Source organism: Lonchura striata, chromosome 10, assembly GCF_050655825.1.
Source record: "Lonchura striata isolate lonStrDom1 chromosome 10, ASM5065582v1, whole genome shotgun sequence".
Classification (NCBI taxonomy): Eukaryota; Metazoa; Chordata; class Aves; order Passeriformes; family Estrildidae; genus Lonchura; species Lonchura striata.
This window is the reverse complement of record NC_140712.1, coordinates 6,574,689-6,591,750: the sequence shown is the minus strand read 5'-3', so window position 1 is coordinate 6,591,750 and position 17,062 is coordinate 6,574,689. Positions and strand designations below refer to the sequence as shown.

The 17,062-nt window shown below is 59.1% G+C and overlaps 1 protein-coding gene across 6 annotated transcripts; it reads left to right on the top strand.

Annotated features, from left to right (window-relative positions):
* Window positions 1-358: 358 nt before the first annotated feature.
* Window positions 359-12,976, top strand: PML (PML nuclear body scaffold). 6 transcript variants are annotated; one of them, XM_085588541.1, is made up of 7 exons: window positions 2,849-2,984; window positions 3,915-4,501; window positions 7,368-7,948; window positions 9,149-9,186; window positions 9,500-9,568; window positions 10,166-10,430; window positions 11,408-12,976. In XM_085588541.1, exons 2-7 carry the CDS (start codon window positions 3,915-3,917, stop codon window positions 11,488-11,490), a joined length of 1,623 nt encoding a protein of 540 aa, XP_085444667.1. In that variant the 5' UTR covers window positions 2,849-2,984; the 3' UTR covers window positions 11,491-12,976. The 6 variants fall into 6 exon arrangements, with proteins under 6 accessions (XP_085444671.1, XP_085444667.1, XP_085444669.1 ...); XM_085588543.1 differs by having other exon boundaries at window positions 2,850-2,984; window positions 10,238-10,430; XM_085588540.1 differs by having other exon boundaries at window positions 2,850-2,984; window positions 9,410-9,568; window positions 10,238-10,430.
* The last annotated feature ends 4,086 nt before the right edge of the window (window positions 12,977-17,062 follow it).

Here is a 17,062-nt window from a genome sequence, read left to right as displayed (position 1 = left end):
TGCCCGCCCGGTGCCCGCGCGGTGCCAGCCCGGTGCCAGCGCGGTGCCAGCCCGGTGCCAGCCCGGTGCCAGCCCGGTGCCAGCGCGGTGCCAGCGCGGTGCCAGCCCGGTGCCAGCCCGGTGCCAGCGCGGTGCCAGCCCGGTGCCAGCCCGGTGCCAGCCCGGTGCCAGCCCGGTGCCCGCGCGGTGCCAGCCCGGTGCCAGCGCGGTGCCAGCCCGGTGCCAGCCCGGTGCCAGCCCGGTGCCCGCCCGGTGCCCGCGCGGTGCCCGCCCGGTGCCAGCCCGGTGCCAGCCCGGTGCCAGCCCGGTGCCAGCCCGGTGCCAGCCGGTGCCCGCGGGCAGGTGGCGATGTCGCCGGAGCGGGCTGGGCACAGGAAAGAGCCGCGGTGGCGCTTCCTGGTGGCCGCCACACGTGACCAGCCCGGCCCGTGAGAGCCTCGGGATCGGGATTTGGGGTTTGGGATGGGGATTGGGGATCGGGATCGGGATCGGGATTGGGGATCGGGATCGGGATCGGGATTTGGGATCTGGGATCTGGGATCGGGATCGGGATTTGGGATTTGGGATCTGGGATCTGGGATCTGGGATCTGGGATCGGGAACGGGATTTGGGATTTGGGATTTGGGATTTGGGATGGGGATCTGGGATCTGGGATAGGGATTTGGGGTTTGGGGTTTTGGGATGGGGATTTGGGATCTGGGGTTTGGGATTTGGGATAGGGATTTGGGATCGGGATTTGGGATTTCAGATCGGGATCTGGGGTTTGGGATATGGGATTTGGATCGGGATCTGGGATCAGGATTTGGGCTTTGGGATCGGGATCTGGGATCAGGATTTGGGCTTTGGGATCGGGATCTGGAATTTGGGATGGGGTTTGGGATTGGGATCTGGGGTTTGGGATGGGCTTTGGGATCGGGATGTGGGATTTGGGATGGGGTTTGGGATCGGGATCTGGAATTTGGGATGGGGTTTGGGATTGGGATCTGGGGTTTGGGATGGGCTTTGGGATCGGGATCTGGGATTTGGGATGGGGATCTGGGATTTGGGATGGGGTTTGGGAGCGGGATCTGGGATTTGGGATGGGGATCTGGGATGGGGATCTGGGATTTGGGAGCGGGATCTGGGATTTGGGATGGGGTTTGGGAGCGGGATCTGGGATTTGGGATGGGGATCTGGGATTTGGGATGGGGTTTGGGAGCAGGGCAGCCCCGCTGGGTTTGTCCCCAAGTCTCCGTCCCGGCTCCGGCGGCGCCTTCCCGGGGCCGGGATCCCCTTCCCGACCCCACAGCCGACCCCACGGTCCCCTTCCAGCCCCACAGTCCCCACCCCAATCCCAGATCCCCATCCCACATCCCCATCCCGATCCCAAATCCCCATCCCGATCCCACATCCCCATCCCGATCCCACATCCCCATCCCAATCCCACATCCCCATCCCAATCCCACATCCCCATCCCGATCCCACATCCCCATCCCCATCCCACATCCCCATCCCAATCCCACATCCCCATCCCGATCCCAAATCCCCATCCCAATCCCACATCCCCATCCCAATCCCACATCCCCATCCCGATCCCACATCCCCATCCCAATCCCACATCCCCTATCCCGATCCCAAATCCCCATCCCAGCCCCACAGTCCCCACCCCAATCCCACATCCCCTATCCCAATCCCAAATCTCCATCCCAGTCCCAGAATCCCCATTGCAATCCTACATCTCCATCCCAATCCCACATCCTGATCCCAAATCCTTTTCCCAGGCTCCATCCCAGTCCCAAATCCTCATCCCGGTCCCAGAGTGCCCATCCTGATCCCATATCCTGCTCCCCATCCCTGCATCCCAAATCCCAATCCCACAGATCCAACCCTAGGCAACATCTCAATCCCAAATTCCCATCCCGATCCCAAATCCCCTTCCCCATCCCAGAATCCCCATTCCAATCCTACATCCCCATCCTGATCCCACATCCTGATCCCAAATCCCCATCCCGGTCCCAGATCCTGATCCCAAATTCCCGGTCCCAAATCCTGGTTCCACATCCCCATCCCTGATCCCACATCCTGATCTCATATCCCGATCCCAAATTCCCGGTCCCAAATCCCAGTCCCGCATTCCCGGGCACCGCCTCACAGCTCCGCCCTCCCTGTCCCCTCCCTGTCCCTCCCTGTCCCCTCCCTGTCCCTCCCTCTCCCCTCCCTGTCCCTCCCTCTCCCCTCCCTGTCCCCTCCCTCTCCCCTCCCTGTTCCCTCCCTGTTCCCTCCCTGTCCCTCCCTGTCCCCTCCCTGTCCCTCCCTCTCCCCTCCCTGTCCCTCCCTCTCCCCTCCCTGTCCCCTCCCTCTCCCCTCCCTGTCCCTCCCTGTCCCCTCCCTGTCCCCTCCCTGTCCCTCCCTCTCCCCTCCCTCTCCCCTCCCTGTCCCTCCCTGTCCCCTCCCTGTCCCCTCCCTGTCCCTCCCTCTCCCCTCCCTGTCCCTCCCTGTCCCCTCCCTGTCCCTCCCTCTCCCCTCCCTGTTCCCTCCCTCTCCCCTCCCTGTCCCTCCCTGTCCCCTCCCTGTCCCTCCCTCTCCCCTCCCTGTTCCCTCCCTGTTCCCTCCCTGTCCCTCCCTGTCCCCTCCCTGTCCCTCCCTGTCCCCTCCCTGTCCCTCCCTCTCCCCTCCCTGTTCCCTCCCTCTCCCCTCCCTGTCCCCTCCCTCTCCCCTCCCTGTTCCCTCCCTGTTCCCTCCCTGTCCCTCCCTGTCCCCTCCCTGTCCCTCCCTCTCCCCTCCCTGTCCCCTCCCTCTCCCCTCCCTGTCCCCTCCCTGTCCCTCCCTCTCCCCTCCCTGTCCCTCCCTCTCCCCTCCCTGTCCCCTCCCTCTCCCCTCCCTGTCCCTCCCTGTCCCCTCCCTGTCCCCTCCCTGTCCCTCCCTCTCCCCTCCCTCTCCCCTCCCTCTCCCCTCCCTCTCCCCGCTCCTCCTCCCGCCGTTCCCGTCCCCGCCGCGCCCCGCAGGTACCGGGAGGGACCCGGGGACAGACCCGGGACAGACCCGGGCCAGACCGGGGACCCGGGGGAGGGACCCGGGGGGGACCCGGGGGGTCCCGGGGACAGACCGGAGCCCCCGCCCGGGGAGAGGGGCCGGGTGCGTTTTTAGGGCGGGGTGGGAAGGGGGTTCCCGTGGCTTCGGGGTCTCAGCCAAGGGGGTTTTGGGGTCCCAGCCAAAGGTTTTGGGGTCACTGCCGGGGGGGTTTTGGGGTCCCAGCCAAAGGTTTTGGGGTCACTGCCGGGGGGGTTTTGGGGTCGCTGCCAGGTAGATTTTGGGGTCTCAGCCAAGGGGGTTTTGGGGTCACTGCCGGGGGGGTTTTGGGGTTGCTGCCAGGTAGATTTTGGGGTCTCAGCCAAGGGGGTTTTGGGGTCTCAGCCAGGGAGGTTTTGGGGTCTCAGCCAAAGGGGTTTTGGGGTCGGTGACAGGTAGATTGTGGGGTTGCTACCGGGGAGGTTTTGGGGTTGCTGCCAAGGGGGTTTTGGGGTCACTGCCAAGGGGGTTTTGGGGTCTCAGCCAGGGAGGTTTTGGGGTTGCTGCCAAGGGGGTTTTGGGGTCGGTGCCAGGGAGGTTTTGGGGTTGCTACCGGGGAGGTTTTGGGGTCTCAGCCAGGTAGATTTCGGGGTCTCAGCCAAGGGGGTTTTGGGGTCTCATCCAGGGAGGTTTTGGGGTCCGGGTGTCCCGGCTTTTCCCTCTGTCGGGGCAGGAAGGGGCGGTGGCCATGGCGGCACGGAAAGCGTTTTACTTTCACTTCCACCGGCGCTCGGGAACCCGAGATTCCGGGAAGATCGAGAGCTCGGGAGGGTGGCGAGGGAGCGAGGGGCGGGACAGCAGAGCCCCGAGCGGGATCTGTAGCTCCGACCCCCGACCTGCTCCATCCCGGGGGCGCATCCCCGCAGATGGAGACGGAACCGGAGGCACAAGCGGCACCGGAGCAGCAGCCGGAGCCGTGCCCGGCCTCGAGCACCCCGGCACCGGCCTCCCCTCCCCATCACCCCGCCGAGGGCGAGGATGAGGAGGAAGAAGATGACGATTTCCAATTCCTGCGCTGCGACGGCTGCGGGCAGGAGTCGCCTCAGCCGCGGCTGCTGCGCTGCCTGCACACGCTGTGCCCGGCGTGCCTGAGCGACACCAAGCAGTGCCCGCGCTGCCGGGCGGCCGCGGCCGTGCCCGCCGTGGACAACCTGCTCTTCTGCAACCTGCGGAGCCGCCTGCAGCTCTGGCGGCAGATCCGCAGCGCCGGCGGGCCGGGCTGCGGGCACTGCCGCGCCGAGGCGGCGCTGGTTTGGTGCCAGGAGTGCGAGGAGTTCCTGTGCGGGCGCTGCCTGGAGGAGCACCAGTGGTGGCACAAGAAGAAGGCGCACAGGGTGCGCAGGGTGGAGGAGCTGCGGGCGGGCTCGGCGCGGCAGTTCCTGGAGGACACGCGCGGCTCCTGCAGCCTCTTCTGCTCCAGCGACAGCCACCCCGAGGAGAGCCGCGTCTGCAGGTGGGAGCGCCTCGGCACCGCTGCGGGCGACACCGCGAATCTCCTCCTGGCCCCAGATCTTGTCCTGGCCCCAAAGCTTGTCCTGGCCCCAAAGCCTCGTCCTGGTACCAAAGCTTGTCCTGGTACCAAAGCTTGTCCTGGCCCCAAAGCCTCGTCCTGGTACCAAAGCTTGTCCTGACTCCAAAGCTTGTCCTGGCCTCAAAGCTTGTCCCATCCCAAAGCCTCGTCCTGGCCCCAGATCTTGTCCTGGTACCAAAGTTTGTCTTGGCCCCAAAGCTTGTCCCATCCCAAAACCTCTTCCTGGCCCCAGATCTTGTCCTGGCCCCAAAGCTTGTCCTAGCTCCAAAGCTTGTCCCATCCCAAAACCTCGTCCTGGCTCCAGATCTTGTCCTGACTCCAAATCTTGTCCTGGCTCCCAAGCTTGTCCCATCCTGAAACCTCGTCCTGGCTCCAGATCTTGTCCTGACTCCAAAGCTTGTCCCATCCCGAAACCTTGTCCTGGCCCCAGATCTTGTCCTGTCCTCAAAATGTATCATGGCCCCAAATCTTGTCCTGTCCCCAAATCTCTTCCTGGCCCCAGATCTTGTCCTGGTACCAAAGCTTGTCCTGGCCCCAAAGTTTGTCCTGGCCCCAAAGCTTGTCCCATCCCAAAACCTCATCCTGGCTCCAGATCTTGTCCTGGCTCCAGATCTTGTCCTGGTACCAAAGTTTGTCCTGGCTCCAGAGCTTGTCCCATCCTGAAACCTCGTCCTGGTACCAAAGCTTGTCCTGGTACCAAATCTTGTCCCATCCCAAAGCCACGTCCTGGCCCCAGATCTTGTCCTGGTCCAAGATCTTGTCCTAGCCCCAGATCTTGTCCTGGCCCCAAATCTTGTCCCGTTCTCAAACTTCATCCTGGTCCCAGATCTTGTCCTGGCTCCAGATCTTGTCCTGGTACCAAAACTCGTCCTGTCCTCAAATCTCACACGGGCCCCAAATCTTGTTCTGCTCCCAAAACTTCGTCCTGGCCCCAGATCTTGTCCTGGCTCCAAATCTTGTCCTGTCCCCAAATCTCATCCCATCCCCAAACCTTGTCCTGTCTCCAAAGCTCATCCCATCCCCAAGTCTCATCTTGTCCCCAAACTTCATCCTGTCCCCAAATCTTGTCCTGTCCCCAATCTCATCTGGTCCCGCATCCTCGTCCTGTCCTCAAATCTCACACTCTCCCCACACTTTGGCCTGTCCCCGGACATTGCCATGGCCCCAGATCCTGTCCCCAAATCTCATCCTGTCCCCAAATCTCTTCCTGTCCCCAAAACTCAATTGTCTCCAAATTTCATCCTGTCCCCAAAACTCTTCCTGTCCCCAAACATTGCCATGGCCCGAAATCTTGTTCCATCCCCAAAACTTATATTGTCCTCAAACCTCGTCCTGTCCTCAAATCTTGTCCTGTCCCCAAAACCTCCCCATCCCCAAATCTCGTCCTGTCCCCAAATCTTGTCCTGTCCCCAAATCTTGTCCTGCCCCCGAATCCCACCCTGCTCCAGGAGGTTTGGGGGTGATGCTCCAGCCTGGAATGTGCAGGAGTGGGATGAACCCAAATCTCATCCTGTCCCAAAATGTCACACAGTCCCCAAACCTCATCCTGTCCCAAAATGTCATAGTCCCCAAATCTCATCCTGTACCCAAATCTCATCCAGTACCCAAACCTTATCCTGTCCCCAAATCCCGTCCTGTCCCCAAATTCCGTCCTGTCCCCAAATCCTGTCCTGTCCCCAAATCCCTTGTCCCCAAATCCTGTCCTGCCCCCAAATTCCGTCCTGTCCCCAAATCCTGTCCTGTCCCAAATCTCATCCTGTCCCCAGTCCCCTGACCCCAAATCTGTCCCCAAAGCTGTGCCAGTGGGATTTTGCCCCCTGTGTCTGGGGGCTGGTGGCAGTGACCCCACAGAGACCCCGGCGGTGCCAGGGGAGCTCCGGCCGAGATCTGGGCACGGCCTGGCTGTCCTGGAACGGGCACTGACCACTGACCATCACTGACCACCACTGACCATCACTCACCACTGACCATCACTGACCATCACTGACCATCCATGACCATCCCTGACCACTGACCATCACTGACCACCACTGACCATCACTCACCATCACTCACCATCACTCACCACTGACCATCACTGACCATCCCTGACCATCCCTGACCATCCCTGACCACTGACCATCACTGACCACCACTGACCACTGACCATCACTGACCACTGACCATCACTGTCCATCACTGACCATCACTGTCCATCACTGACCACTGTCCATCCTTGATGTGTGTCCATCCTCAACTGCTGACATCACTGACTGCTGTCCATCACTGACCACTGTCCATCACTGACCCCTGACCATCACTGACCACTGTCCATGACTAACTGCTGTCCATCCCTGACCACTGACCATCACTGACCACTGACCATCACTGACCCCTGACCATCCCTGACCACTGACCATCCCTGACCACTGTCCATCACTGACTGCTGTCCATCCCTGACCACTGACCATCACTGTCTGCTGTCCATCCCTGACCGCTGACCATCACTGTCTGCTGGCCATTACTGACCCTGACCATCACTGACCACTGTCTGTCACTGACCACTGTCCATCACTGACCACTGTCCATCACTGACCACTGACCATCACTGTCTGCTGTCCATCCCTGACCCTGACCATCACTGACCCCTGACCATCACTGACCACTGTCCATCCCTGCCCCGTGTCCATCCTGAGAGCCGATCCCGGTACCCTGGAGTCGCTCCGGCTGTCCCCACCCCTTGCGGCCGCGCCGTGCCCCCTCGTGCCACCACCCCTCCCTGACACCCACCAACCTTTCCCCCCGGCAGCATCTACTGCCCGCGCTGCGAGCGGGCGCTGTGCTGCCCGTGCGCGCTGCTGGACACCGGCCACGCTCCGTTCCGCGACCTGCGCGCCGAGAGCCGCCGGCGCCAGGACGAGCTGCGCTCGCTGCGCCGCGACATGCGGTGCCTCCGACGCGCCTTCGAGGCGGCGCTGGCGCGGCTGCGGGGCGAGGTGGCGCGGCACGAGGAGCTGCGGGAGCGGCTGCGGGAGCGCGTCCGCGCCAGCGCCGAGCGGCTGCAGGAGCTGGTGCGCAGCGAGGCCGAGGAGCTGCGGGCGCTGCTGGAGGCGCGGCCGGAGCACGGCCGGCGCGGCGCGCTGGCGGAGGAGCTGAGCGGCGCCGAGGCGGCGCTGCTGCGGCTGGAGGCGGCCGAGCGGCTGGTGGACAGGCTGGGCCGCTACGGCGGCGAGCAGGAGCTGATGGACATGCAGCCCTTCGTCAAGGCTGCGCTGCTGGAGCTGCGGCGGCTGCGGCCGCCCGAGCCCCCCGAGCTCCGCGAGCCGCCCGACTTCGCCGAGTGCCGGGCGCGGCTGCGGGCGCTGGTGGAGCGCGTCACGGGGCGGCCAGGTCAGCGACGGGGTGGGATAACGGGATGGGATAACGGGATGGGATAACGGGATGGGATAATGGGATGGGATAATGGGATGGGATGGGATGGGATAATGGGATCGGATAATGGGATGGGATAACGGGATGGGATAACAGGATGGGATAATGGGATGGGATAACGGGATGGGATGGGATGGGATGGGATGGGATGGGATGGGATGGGATGGGATAATGGGATGGGATGGGATGGGATGGGATAATGGGATGGGATGGGATGGGATAATGGGATGGGATGGGATGGGATGGGATAACGTGATGGGATAACAGGATGGGATAATGGGATGGGATAACGGGATGGGATGATGGGATGGGATGGGATGGGATAATGGATGGGATGGGATGGGATGGGATGGGATGGGATGGGATGGGATGGGATGGGATGGGATGGGATGGGATGGGATGGGATGGGATGGGATGGGGAGGGGAGGGAGCGTGGGGCTCAGCTGGCTTCAAAGCACCCTCTGAGAGCAGGGGCAGCACTGGATTCTTCTTTTTCTTCTTCTCCTCCTTCTCCTCCTCCTCCTCTTCCTCCTCCTCCTCCTTCTCCTTCTCCTTCTCCTTCTCCTTCTCCTTCTCCTTCTCCTTCTCCTTCTCCTTCTCCTTCTCCTTCTCCTTCTCCTTCTCCTTCTCCTTCTCCTTCTCCTTCTCCTTCTCCTTCTCCTTCTCCTTCTCCTTCTCCTTCTCCTTCTCCTTCTTTCTCCTTCTCCTTTCCTTTTCTTTTTCATCTTTTTCTTTTTCTTTTCATATTTTTATTTTTATTTTTATTTTTATTTTTCACCTTTTTCTTTCTCTCCTTTCTCCTCTTCCTCCTCCTTATCTTTCCTCTTTCTCCTCCTCCTTCCTCCTCTTCTCTTTGTTCTTCCTTCTCCTCCTCCTCCTCCTTCCCCTTCTCCTCCTTGTTCTCCAGCTCCTCTCCCCGTTTCCCTGCTCCAGCTCCTCTCCCGCCGAGCCAGGATTTGCTCCGTGGTTTTCTTGGAGCCCCTCTGGGTGTCCCCAATCCCGGTGGCTCTGGGGACGCCCATTCCCGGCTCCCCGGAGCCTCCCAAGCCCCCGGGGCCACCCCAATCTGGAGGGAAGGGGTTCGGAGATGCCGAGCGGGATTTTCCCAGCTCCGGAGGCTCCGGCTCGGGATCTCATCCCGGTTTTCTCCATCCCCAGATGTCCCCGAGGTTGAAGTGGCCCTGGAGAACAACCTGGTGAGATATCGGGGTGCTCCTGCCCCATCCCACACCTGCACCTCTCCTTTCCCTCCCCATCCCGCTATTCCCAAGGTTTCCTCCCCCACGAATTTCCACATCCCACTGGGCACAATATGGAAAATTCCTTAGCCATGGCACCCAGACCCATCCCAGACCCCCCGTGCCTCAGTTTCCCCATTCCCGAGGGTGTTCCCATCCTAACTCCTTGCTCTTCCCGCAGGAAGAGGATCCAGCCCATCCCAAGCCCCCCGTGCCTCAGTTTCCCCATTCCCGAGGGTGTTCCCATCCTAACTCCCCGCTCTTCCCGCAGGAAGAGGATCCAGCCCATCCCAAGCCCCAGAGCGTCTCCCCCAGCCCGGAGGAGATCCACGTGGGGCAGGTGAGGCCCATCCATCCCTTCAAGGGGGGATCTGCTGGGATCCAGGTGTTCCCACCCCAATCCCCATCCCAACCCCAATTCCCAAGACCAATCCCAATTCTCATCCCAATCCCACCCCAATCCCCATCCCAACCCCAATTCCCAATCCCAATCCCAATTCTCATCCCAATCCCAATCCCAATCCCAATCCCAATTCTCATCCCAATCCCACCCCAGCCCCAGTCCCAATCCCAATTCTGTCCCAGTCTCAATTTCCATCGCAATCCCATCCCAATCCTACCCCAATCCCAATCCCACCTCAGTCCCAATTCCAATCCCACCACAATCCCAATCCCACCCCAATCCCATTCCACATCCCAATCCCAATCCCACCCAAATCCCAATGCCACCTCAATCCTGATCCCAGTCAAAATCCCAATCCCACCTCAGTTCCAATGCCCATCCCAATTCCCATCCCAATCCACATCCCAATCCCACCCCGATCCCACCCCAACCCCAATCCCAATCTCACCCCAATCCTGATCCCAGCCCCAATCCAACCCAAATCTCAATCCCACCTCAATTCCAATCCCAATCCCACCCCAATCCCAATCCCAGTCCCAATCCCAATCCCACCCCAATTCCAACCCCACCCCGATCCCATCCCCGATCCCGCTCCCGCTTTTCCAGCCGGTCCCGCTGTGCTGCTGGACGTCGCGGCCGCAGCCCATGGTGGAGCAGGGCAGCCAGGTGTCCCCCAAGATCCTGAAGCTGGAATGCGACCACGAGCCGGGCCCCAGCCGTCCCAAATCCCGCTGGGAATTCCCGACGCAGCCCGGGCCCTCGGCAGCACCGCACAACTGCGCCCGCGCCGGCGACACCGGTGGGCACCGGGAGCGTCCCCGTTCCCGTTATTCCATGTGTCCCCGTTCCCGTTATCCCGCGTGTCCCCGTTCCCATTATCCCGCGTGTCCCCGTCCCTGTTATCCCGCGTGTCCCCATTCCCGTTATCCCGCGTGTCCCCGTCCCCGTTATCCCGCGTGTCCCCATTCCCGTTATCCCGCGTGTCCCCGTCCCCGTTATCCCGCGTGTCCCCGTTCCCATTATCTCGCGTGTCCCCGTTCCCGTTATCCCGTGTGTCCCCGTTCCCGTTATTCCGTGTGTCCCCGTCCCCGTTATCCCGCGTGTCCCCGTTCCCGTTATCCTGCGTGTCCCCGTTCCCGTTATCCCGCAGGATCTATGGGATGAGGGATCTGTGGGATGAAGGTTCCATGGGATGAAGGATTTGTGGGATGAGGGATCTGTGGGATGAGGGATCCGTGGGGTGAGGGATAATTGGAATGAGGGATCTGTGGGATGAAGGAACCATGGGATGAGTGATCCATGGGATGAAGGAACCATGGAATTCAGAATCCATGTGATGAAGGATCTGTGGAATTCAGGATCCACGGGGTGAGGGATCTATGGAATGAGGGATCCATGGAATGAAGGATCCATGGGATGAAGGATCTGTGGGATAAGGGTTCCATGGGGTGAGGGATCCATGGGGTGAGGGATCCATGGAATGAGGAATCCATGGAATAAGGGGTCCATGGGATGAAGTAACCATGGGATGAGGGATCCATGGGGTGAGGGATCCATGGAGTGAAGGATCCATGGAATTCAGGATCCATGGGATGAGAAATCCATGGAATTCAGGATCCATGGGGTGAGGGATCCCTGGAATTCAGGATCCATGGGGTAAGGGATCCCAGGAATTCAAGATCCTTGGAGTCACGGCCATTCCAGGGGTTGGCTCTGGGCGCATATGTCGGGAATGTTGATCCCGCAGGATCCGGAATTTTGGGATTTCCATTTCAGAGGACGGCAGCATCATCATCTGCAGCTCGGACGACAGCGATGAGGACACCGTGGTGGTGACGGTGACACCGGAGCCGTGCTGATGTCCCAGCGGATCGTCCCGCCATTCCCATTCCCAGAATTCCACTTGGGCTTTCCTCCTCTTGGCCATTCCCAAATTTATTCCTGGACTGAGGCTCCGGTGTTCCGGAGCGGCCCCAAATCTGGCTGGGATCTGCTGGGATCTCTTCTTCAGGGCTTTGAGGTTTCCTGGTGTCGTGGTTTGACACGGAAAGAGAATTTTTTCCGGAAGGAAGAGGTCAATTTAGATATTGACCAATGGAAGGTGGACACGCCTCTGAGAACACAGAGGGGTTAAAAGCAGAATTCCCAGGGAACTCGCTCTCTTTGGTTCCGGTCAGCGTGCAGTGCAAACCTCCCCTGCCCAGCCACAAGCTGGGTGGGGAGGGGAAGACCTGTGTCCTGACTGAGGTAAGGCCCAAGGGTGGTGGAAGGACTGGAACCGGGCTGGCCCCTGCAGATGGAAGGGTGGAAGGAATCTGGGATGTCTCAGTTCCCGCCCCCCCGCCCCAGAGGTTCTCTCCTGAGAGGGAGAGAGAAAAGAGACAGCGGCAGTTCTGTCAGCAATTCCACCGCGAGGAAGGAGGAGCAGGGGGAGCTGCAAGGTGCCCACTTGTGTGGGAGTTGCTGGATGTCCGGGCATCGAGCCATCCAGGGAGTTCGGACTTTTAACCCTTCCTTGAGAAATGAAAGCTTTGTGAATTTTCCTTTCCCCTCCTCGGTTTGAAAGAGAGGAAGAGGGACACCTTGGACCCTGGGATGTTGGAAGGAGGAATTCTAGATGGGAGGGGGACAAAGAGTGGCTTTTGGCTGGACTTTTCCGTGTTAGCCACAACCTGAACCAATCTTCTCCTCCAAGAGAGACTGTGTTTTGGGAGGATGCCAGTGAGTCAAGAGACCTGCTTCAGCTGGGAAAAGACAAGAGTGGAGTGAATGGAGAAAAGGTTAGGGGGTTTGTGGTGGCACCCCCTTGTCCTCAAAGGAAAGAGAAGAGAAGAAGATCTCTGTTCTTGAGCCCTCGGCCCCAGGGGAAATGGAAAAAATGGGGGGGACTGTGGTCCCAAACAATGAAAAACTGAACTGTTGTTTTCTCCCCTCTTGGCAGGGCATCCTAGAAAGGAAAAATCCTAAAGGCAGTGACCATCCATGCATTGTGGTGAGAGCACTGTGCATGGAAAGGAGAAGGGTCACCATGGCAATCTTTTCTCTAGGCGGTGCCATGTGTGACATGGAAACACAGGATGTGGAGCTGTGTTTCTTGGGGGGTCTGTGGCACAGGAGAGACTCTGTTCCCTCTAAGGGCTGAGTATCAATTGTCTGGAGGGTGGAAACATGATTGGGGTCCAGATTGTGTCTCACTGTGGTTTGTTGGAGTTGGGTGGTGGGGGGAGGAATGCTTCGCAAGGTTTTCATTTGATCTTTGTGTGGTTTTTTTTCCCTTCTTTAGTTTTCTCTTTTCTTTTGTAGTAGTAGTTTAATAAAGTTTTTTTCCTGTTATTAAGCTTGGGCCTGCTTTGCTCTGTTCTAGATTCCACTTCACTAGCATTCAAGGGAGGGATCACATTTTCATGGGGGCACTGGCATTGTGCCAGTGTCAAACCATGACACCTGGGAATCTTGCTCTCCTCTTGGAACACACCTGGCTAGATCCCAAAATAAAATTTGGGATGGGAGTCGGGATCCGTGCTGGTGGATCCTGTTCTCAAGCCCCCCCAAAGGTGGGGAGACGATCCCAAGGGTGGGATCCCCCTCTGGGATCCCCCCCAGCAATTGGAGCAGGGAATTCCTCGGGATCGGGATCAGGATCGGGATCGGGATCAGGACTGGGATTGGGATTGGGATTGGGGTTGGGATTTGGGCCGATTTCCCGATGTAATGAGGGATTAAAATCCCGGGTTTTTTTATGTCTCCCCTCAATAAATTTGCTCTGGGATAAAATTCCAGCCTTGCTTTTCCCAGTCCATCCTGAGCAGAGGGAAAATTGGGAATTTTGGGATAAAATGTGACTCTGCTCCCTGTTCCTGGCACCGATCCCAGCGTTTCAGGGATGGGAGAGGTTCCAGGGATAAAATTCCCACCTTCCGTGGGTGGAGGAGCCTGTTCCAGCCACGTTCCCACAAATCCGGGGCTGCCGGGAAAGAGGGAAAGGGAAATTCCATTGTCCTGAGGAAAAGAATGTGGGATTGTCCCGAGGAAAAACAGGGAATGAATTCAGGGCTCTGCTTTTATCCCAGATCCCAGGGTTTTTTTGGGACACCCCAAGCTCCAGGAATGTTTCCATGGATTAAATTCTGAGGATTTCTGGGATTTGAGCATTCCTGCCTCAATCCCAGCTGGGTTTGGGATTCCCAGTTCCAATTTTTGGAATTTCCCAGCTCCAGGACTGTTTTCCATGGATTCAATTCCCGGGATTTGTCCCAGCTGGATTTGGGATTCTCAGATCCCATTTTCAGGGTTCCTCACTCCAGGAATGTTTCCATGGATGAAATTCCTGGGATCTGAGCATTCCATGGATTCAATTTCCATTCCTCGCTCCCAGGCTGCCCCATCCAGCCCCAAGCCACCAGCCGGGATTGGGGTCCCTTCTCCTGCCTTTCCCAGGATTTTGGGGACATGGGGACACCGGCCCATGGAGGTGGCACCTGGCCCTGTCCTCACCCCGGCCTTTCTGATTCCCGGTTGGAGCCGGGAATTCCGGAATTCCATGGCATCTAGGGTGTCCCCAAGGGTGACATTGTCTGGGGAATTTGAGGACATGGAGAAACACATGGAGGTGGCACCAGGTGTCCCATGGAGGTGACACTGTGTGTCCCATGGAGGTGGCACTGGGTGTCCCATGGGGGTGACACTGTGTGTCCCATGGAGGTGGCACTGGGTGTCCCATTGAGGTGGCACTGGGTGTCCCATGGAGGTGACACTGGGTGTCCCATGGGGGTGACACTGGATGTCCCATGGAGGTGACACTGTGTGTCCCATGGAGGTGGCACTGGGTGTCCCATGGGGGTGACACTGTGTGTCCCATGGAGGTGGCACTGGGTGTCCCATTGAGGTGGCACTGGGTGTCCCATGGAGGTGGCACCGGGTGTCCCATGGGGGTGGCACCGGGTGTCCCATAGGGGTGACACTGGGTGTCCCATGCAGGTGGCACTGGGTGTCCCATGGGGGTGGCACCGGGTGTCCCATGGAGGTGACACTGTGTGTCCCATGGAGGTGGCAATGGGTGTCCCATGGGGGTGGCACCGGGTGTCCCATGGAGGTGGCACCGGGTGTCCCATGGAGGTGACACTGTGTGTCCCATGGAGGTGGCACCGGGTGTCCCATGGAGGTGGCACTGGGTGTCCCATGCGGGTGGCACTGCGTGTCCCCTGGAGGTGACACTGTGTGTCCCATGGAGGTGGCACTGTGTGTCCCATGGAGGTGGCACCGGGTGTCCCATGGAGGTGGCACTGTGTGTCCCATGGGGGTGACACTGGATGTCCCATGTGGGTGACACTGTGTGTCCCATGGGGGTGACACCGGGTGTCCCATGGAGGTGACACCGGGTGTCCCATGGGGGTGACACCGGGTGTCCCATGGAGGTGACACCGGGCGGTGTCGCCGGGCGGGTCTGGCTGTGACGAGGCCGTGCCACCACCAGGTGTCCCCCCTGCACAGCGGCTCGAGGCTGGCGCTGCTCTGGGGACACGGGGACAGTGACACGGGGACACTGACACAGGGACAGTGACACGGGGACAGTGACACGGGGACACTGACACAGGGACAGTGACACGGGGACAGTGACACGGGGACAGTGACACGGGGACACTGACACAGGGACACTGACACTGGGACAGTGACACTGGGACAGTGACACGGGGACACTGACACAGGGACACTGACACTGGGACAGTGACACGGGGACACTGACACTGGGACAGTGACACTGGGACACTGACACGGGGACAGTGACGCTGTGACACTGTGACACTGACATTTGTGACACTGACACGGGGACACTGACTCTGTGACACTGACAAGGGGACACTGACATGGTGACACTGATACGGTGACACTGAGTCTGACACTGACGCAGTGACCCTGTGACACTGACACGGTGACACTGACCCTGTGACACTGACACGGTGACCTTGTGACACTGACATGTTTGACACTGACTTGGTGACAACTGATGACACTGACACTGTGACACACGTGTGACACTGAGGACACTGACACAGTAACAGTGACATGTGCGACACTGACACAGTGACACTGTGACACTGACCCTGTGACACTCACATGTGTGACACTGAGGACACTGACACGGTGACACTGAAATGTGTGACAGTGACATGGTGACACTGATCCGGTGACACAGAGAGTGTGACACTGACATATCTGACACTGACCCTGTGACACTGACACGGTGACACTGACGACACTGACCCTGTGACACTGACACGTGTGACTTGGTGACACTGACACCGTGACCCTGCGACACTGACAGGGTGGCACTGATGACACTGACATGGTGACAAGTGACACTGTGACACCGTGACCCTGTGACACTGACACGGTGACACAGATGACACTGACACTGTGACACTGTAACCCTGTGACACTGACACGTGTGACTTGGTGACACGGACACGGTGTCACCGCCATTGTCACACTGCCATGTGTCACACTCCCATCCCAACCCTCTGCCTGTTCACCTGCATGTCCCTCGGTCACCCCTGGGTGGTGGCAGGGCCGGGAGAGGGGGAGGGGACAGAAAGGAGGGAGAGATCCCAAAAGATCCAGAATGTTATTCCCAAAATCCCAGAGTGATCCCAAAGGATCCAGGATGGTATTCCCAAAATCCCGGGCCGTGGGATGGGGTCAGACCCTCCCAACACTGGGAAAAGGGAGGCAGGAGAGAGACGGGGGAGAAATGGGATGGGAAAATAATGGGAAAAATCCAGTCTGGTGATGGAAATGGATCTGTGACCTCCATGGATCCATCCATGCATCACCCATCCAACATCCATCATCCATACATCCACCCATCCATCCACCCATCATCCATCATCCATCATCCATCCATCCATCCATCATCCACCATCCACCCATCCATCCATCCATCCATCCATCCATCATCCATCATCCATCCATCCATCCATCCATCCATCCATCATCCATCATCCATCCATCATCCATCCATCCATAATCCATCCATCATCCATCCATCCATCCATCCATCCATCATCCATCCATCCATCCATCCATCCATCCATCCATCCATCCATCATCCATCCATCCATCCATCCATCCATCATCCATCCATCATCCACCATCCATCCATCCATCCATCCATCCATCATCCATCCATCATCCATCCATCATCCATCCATCCATCCATCATCCATCCATCATCCATCCATCCATCATCCATCATCCATCCATCCATCCATCATCCATCCATCCACCCATCATCCATCCATCCATCCATCATCCACCCATCATCCATCCATCCATCCATCCATCCATCCATCCATCCATCATCCATCATCCATCATCCATCCATCATCCATCCATCCATCATCCATCATCCATCCATCATCCATCCATCCATCA

Coding starts and splice junctions, on each gene's coding strand:
- PML (XM_085588545.1), top strand. CDS start 3,915: ATGGAGACGGAACCGGAGGCACAAGCGGCACCGGAGCAGCAGCCGGAG. Junction 4,578..5,245: donor ATCTTGTCCTGGCCCCAAAG/CTTGTCCTGGCC, acceptor CCATCCTGAAAC/CTCGTCCTGGTACCAAAGCT.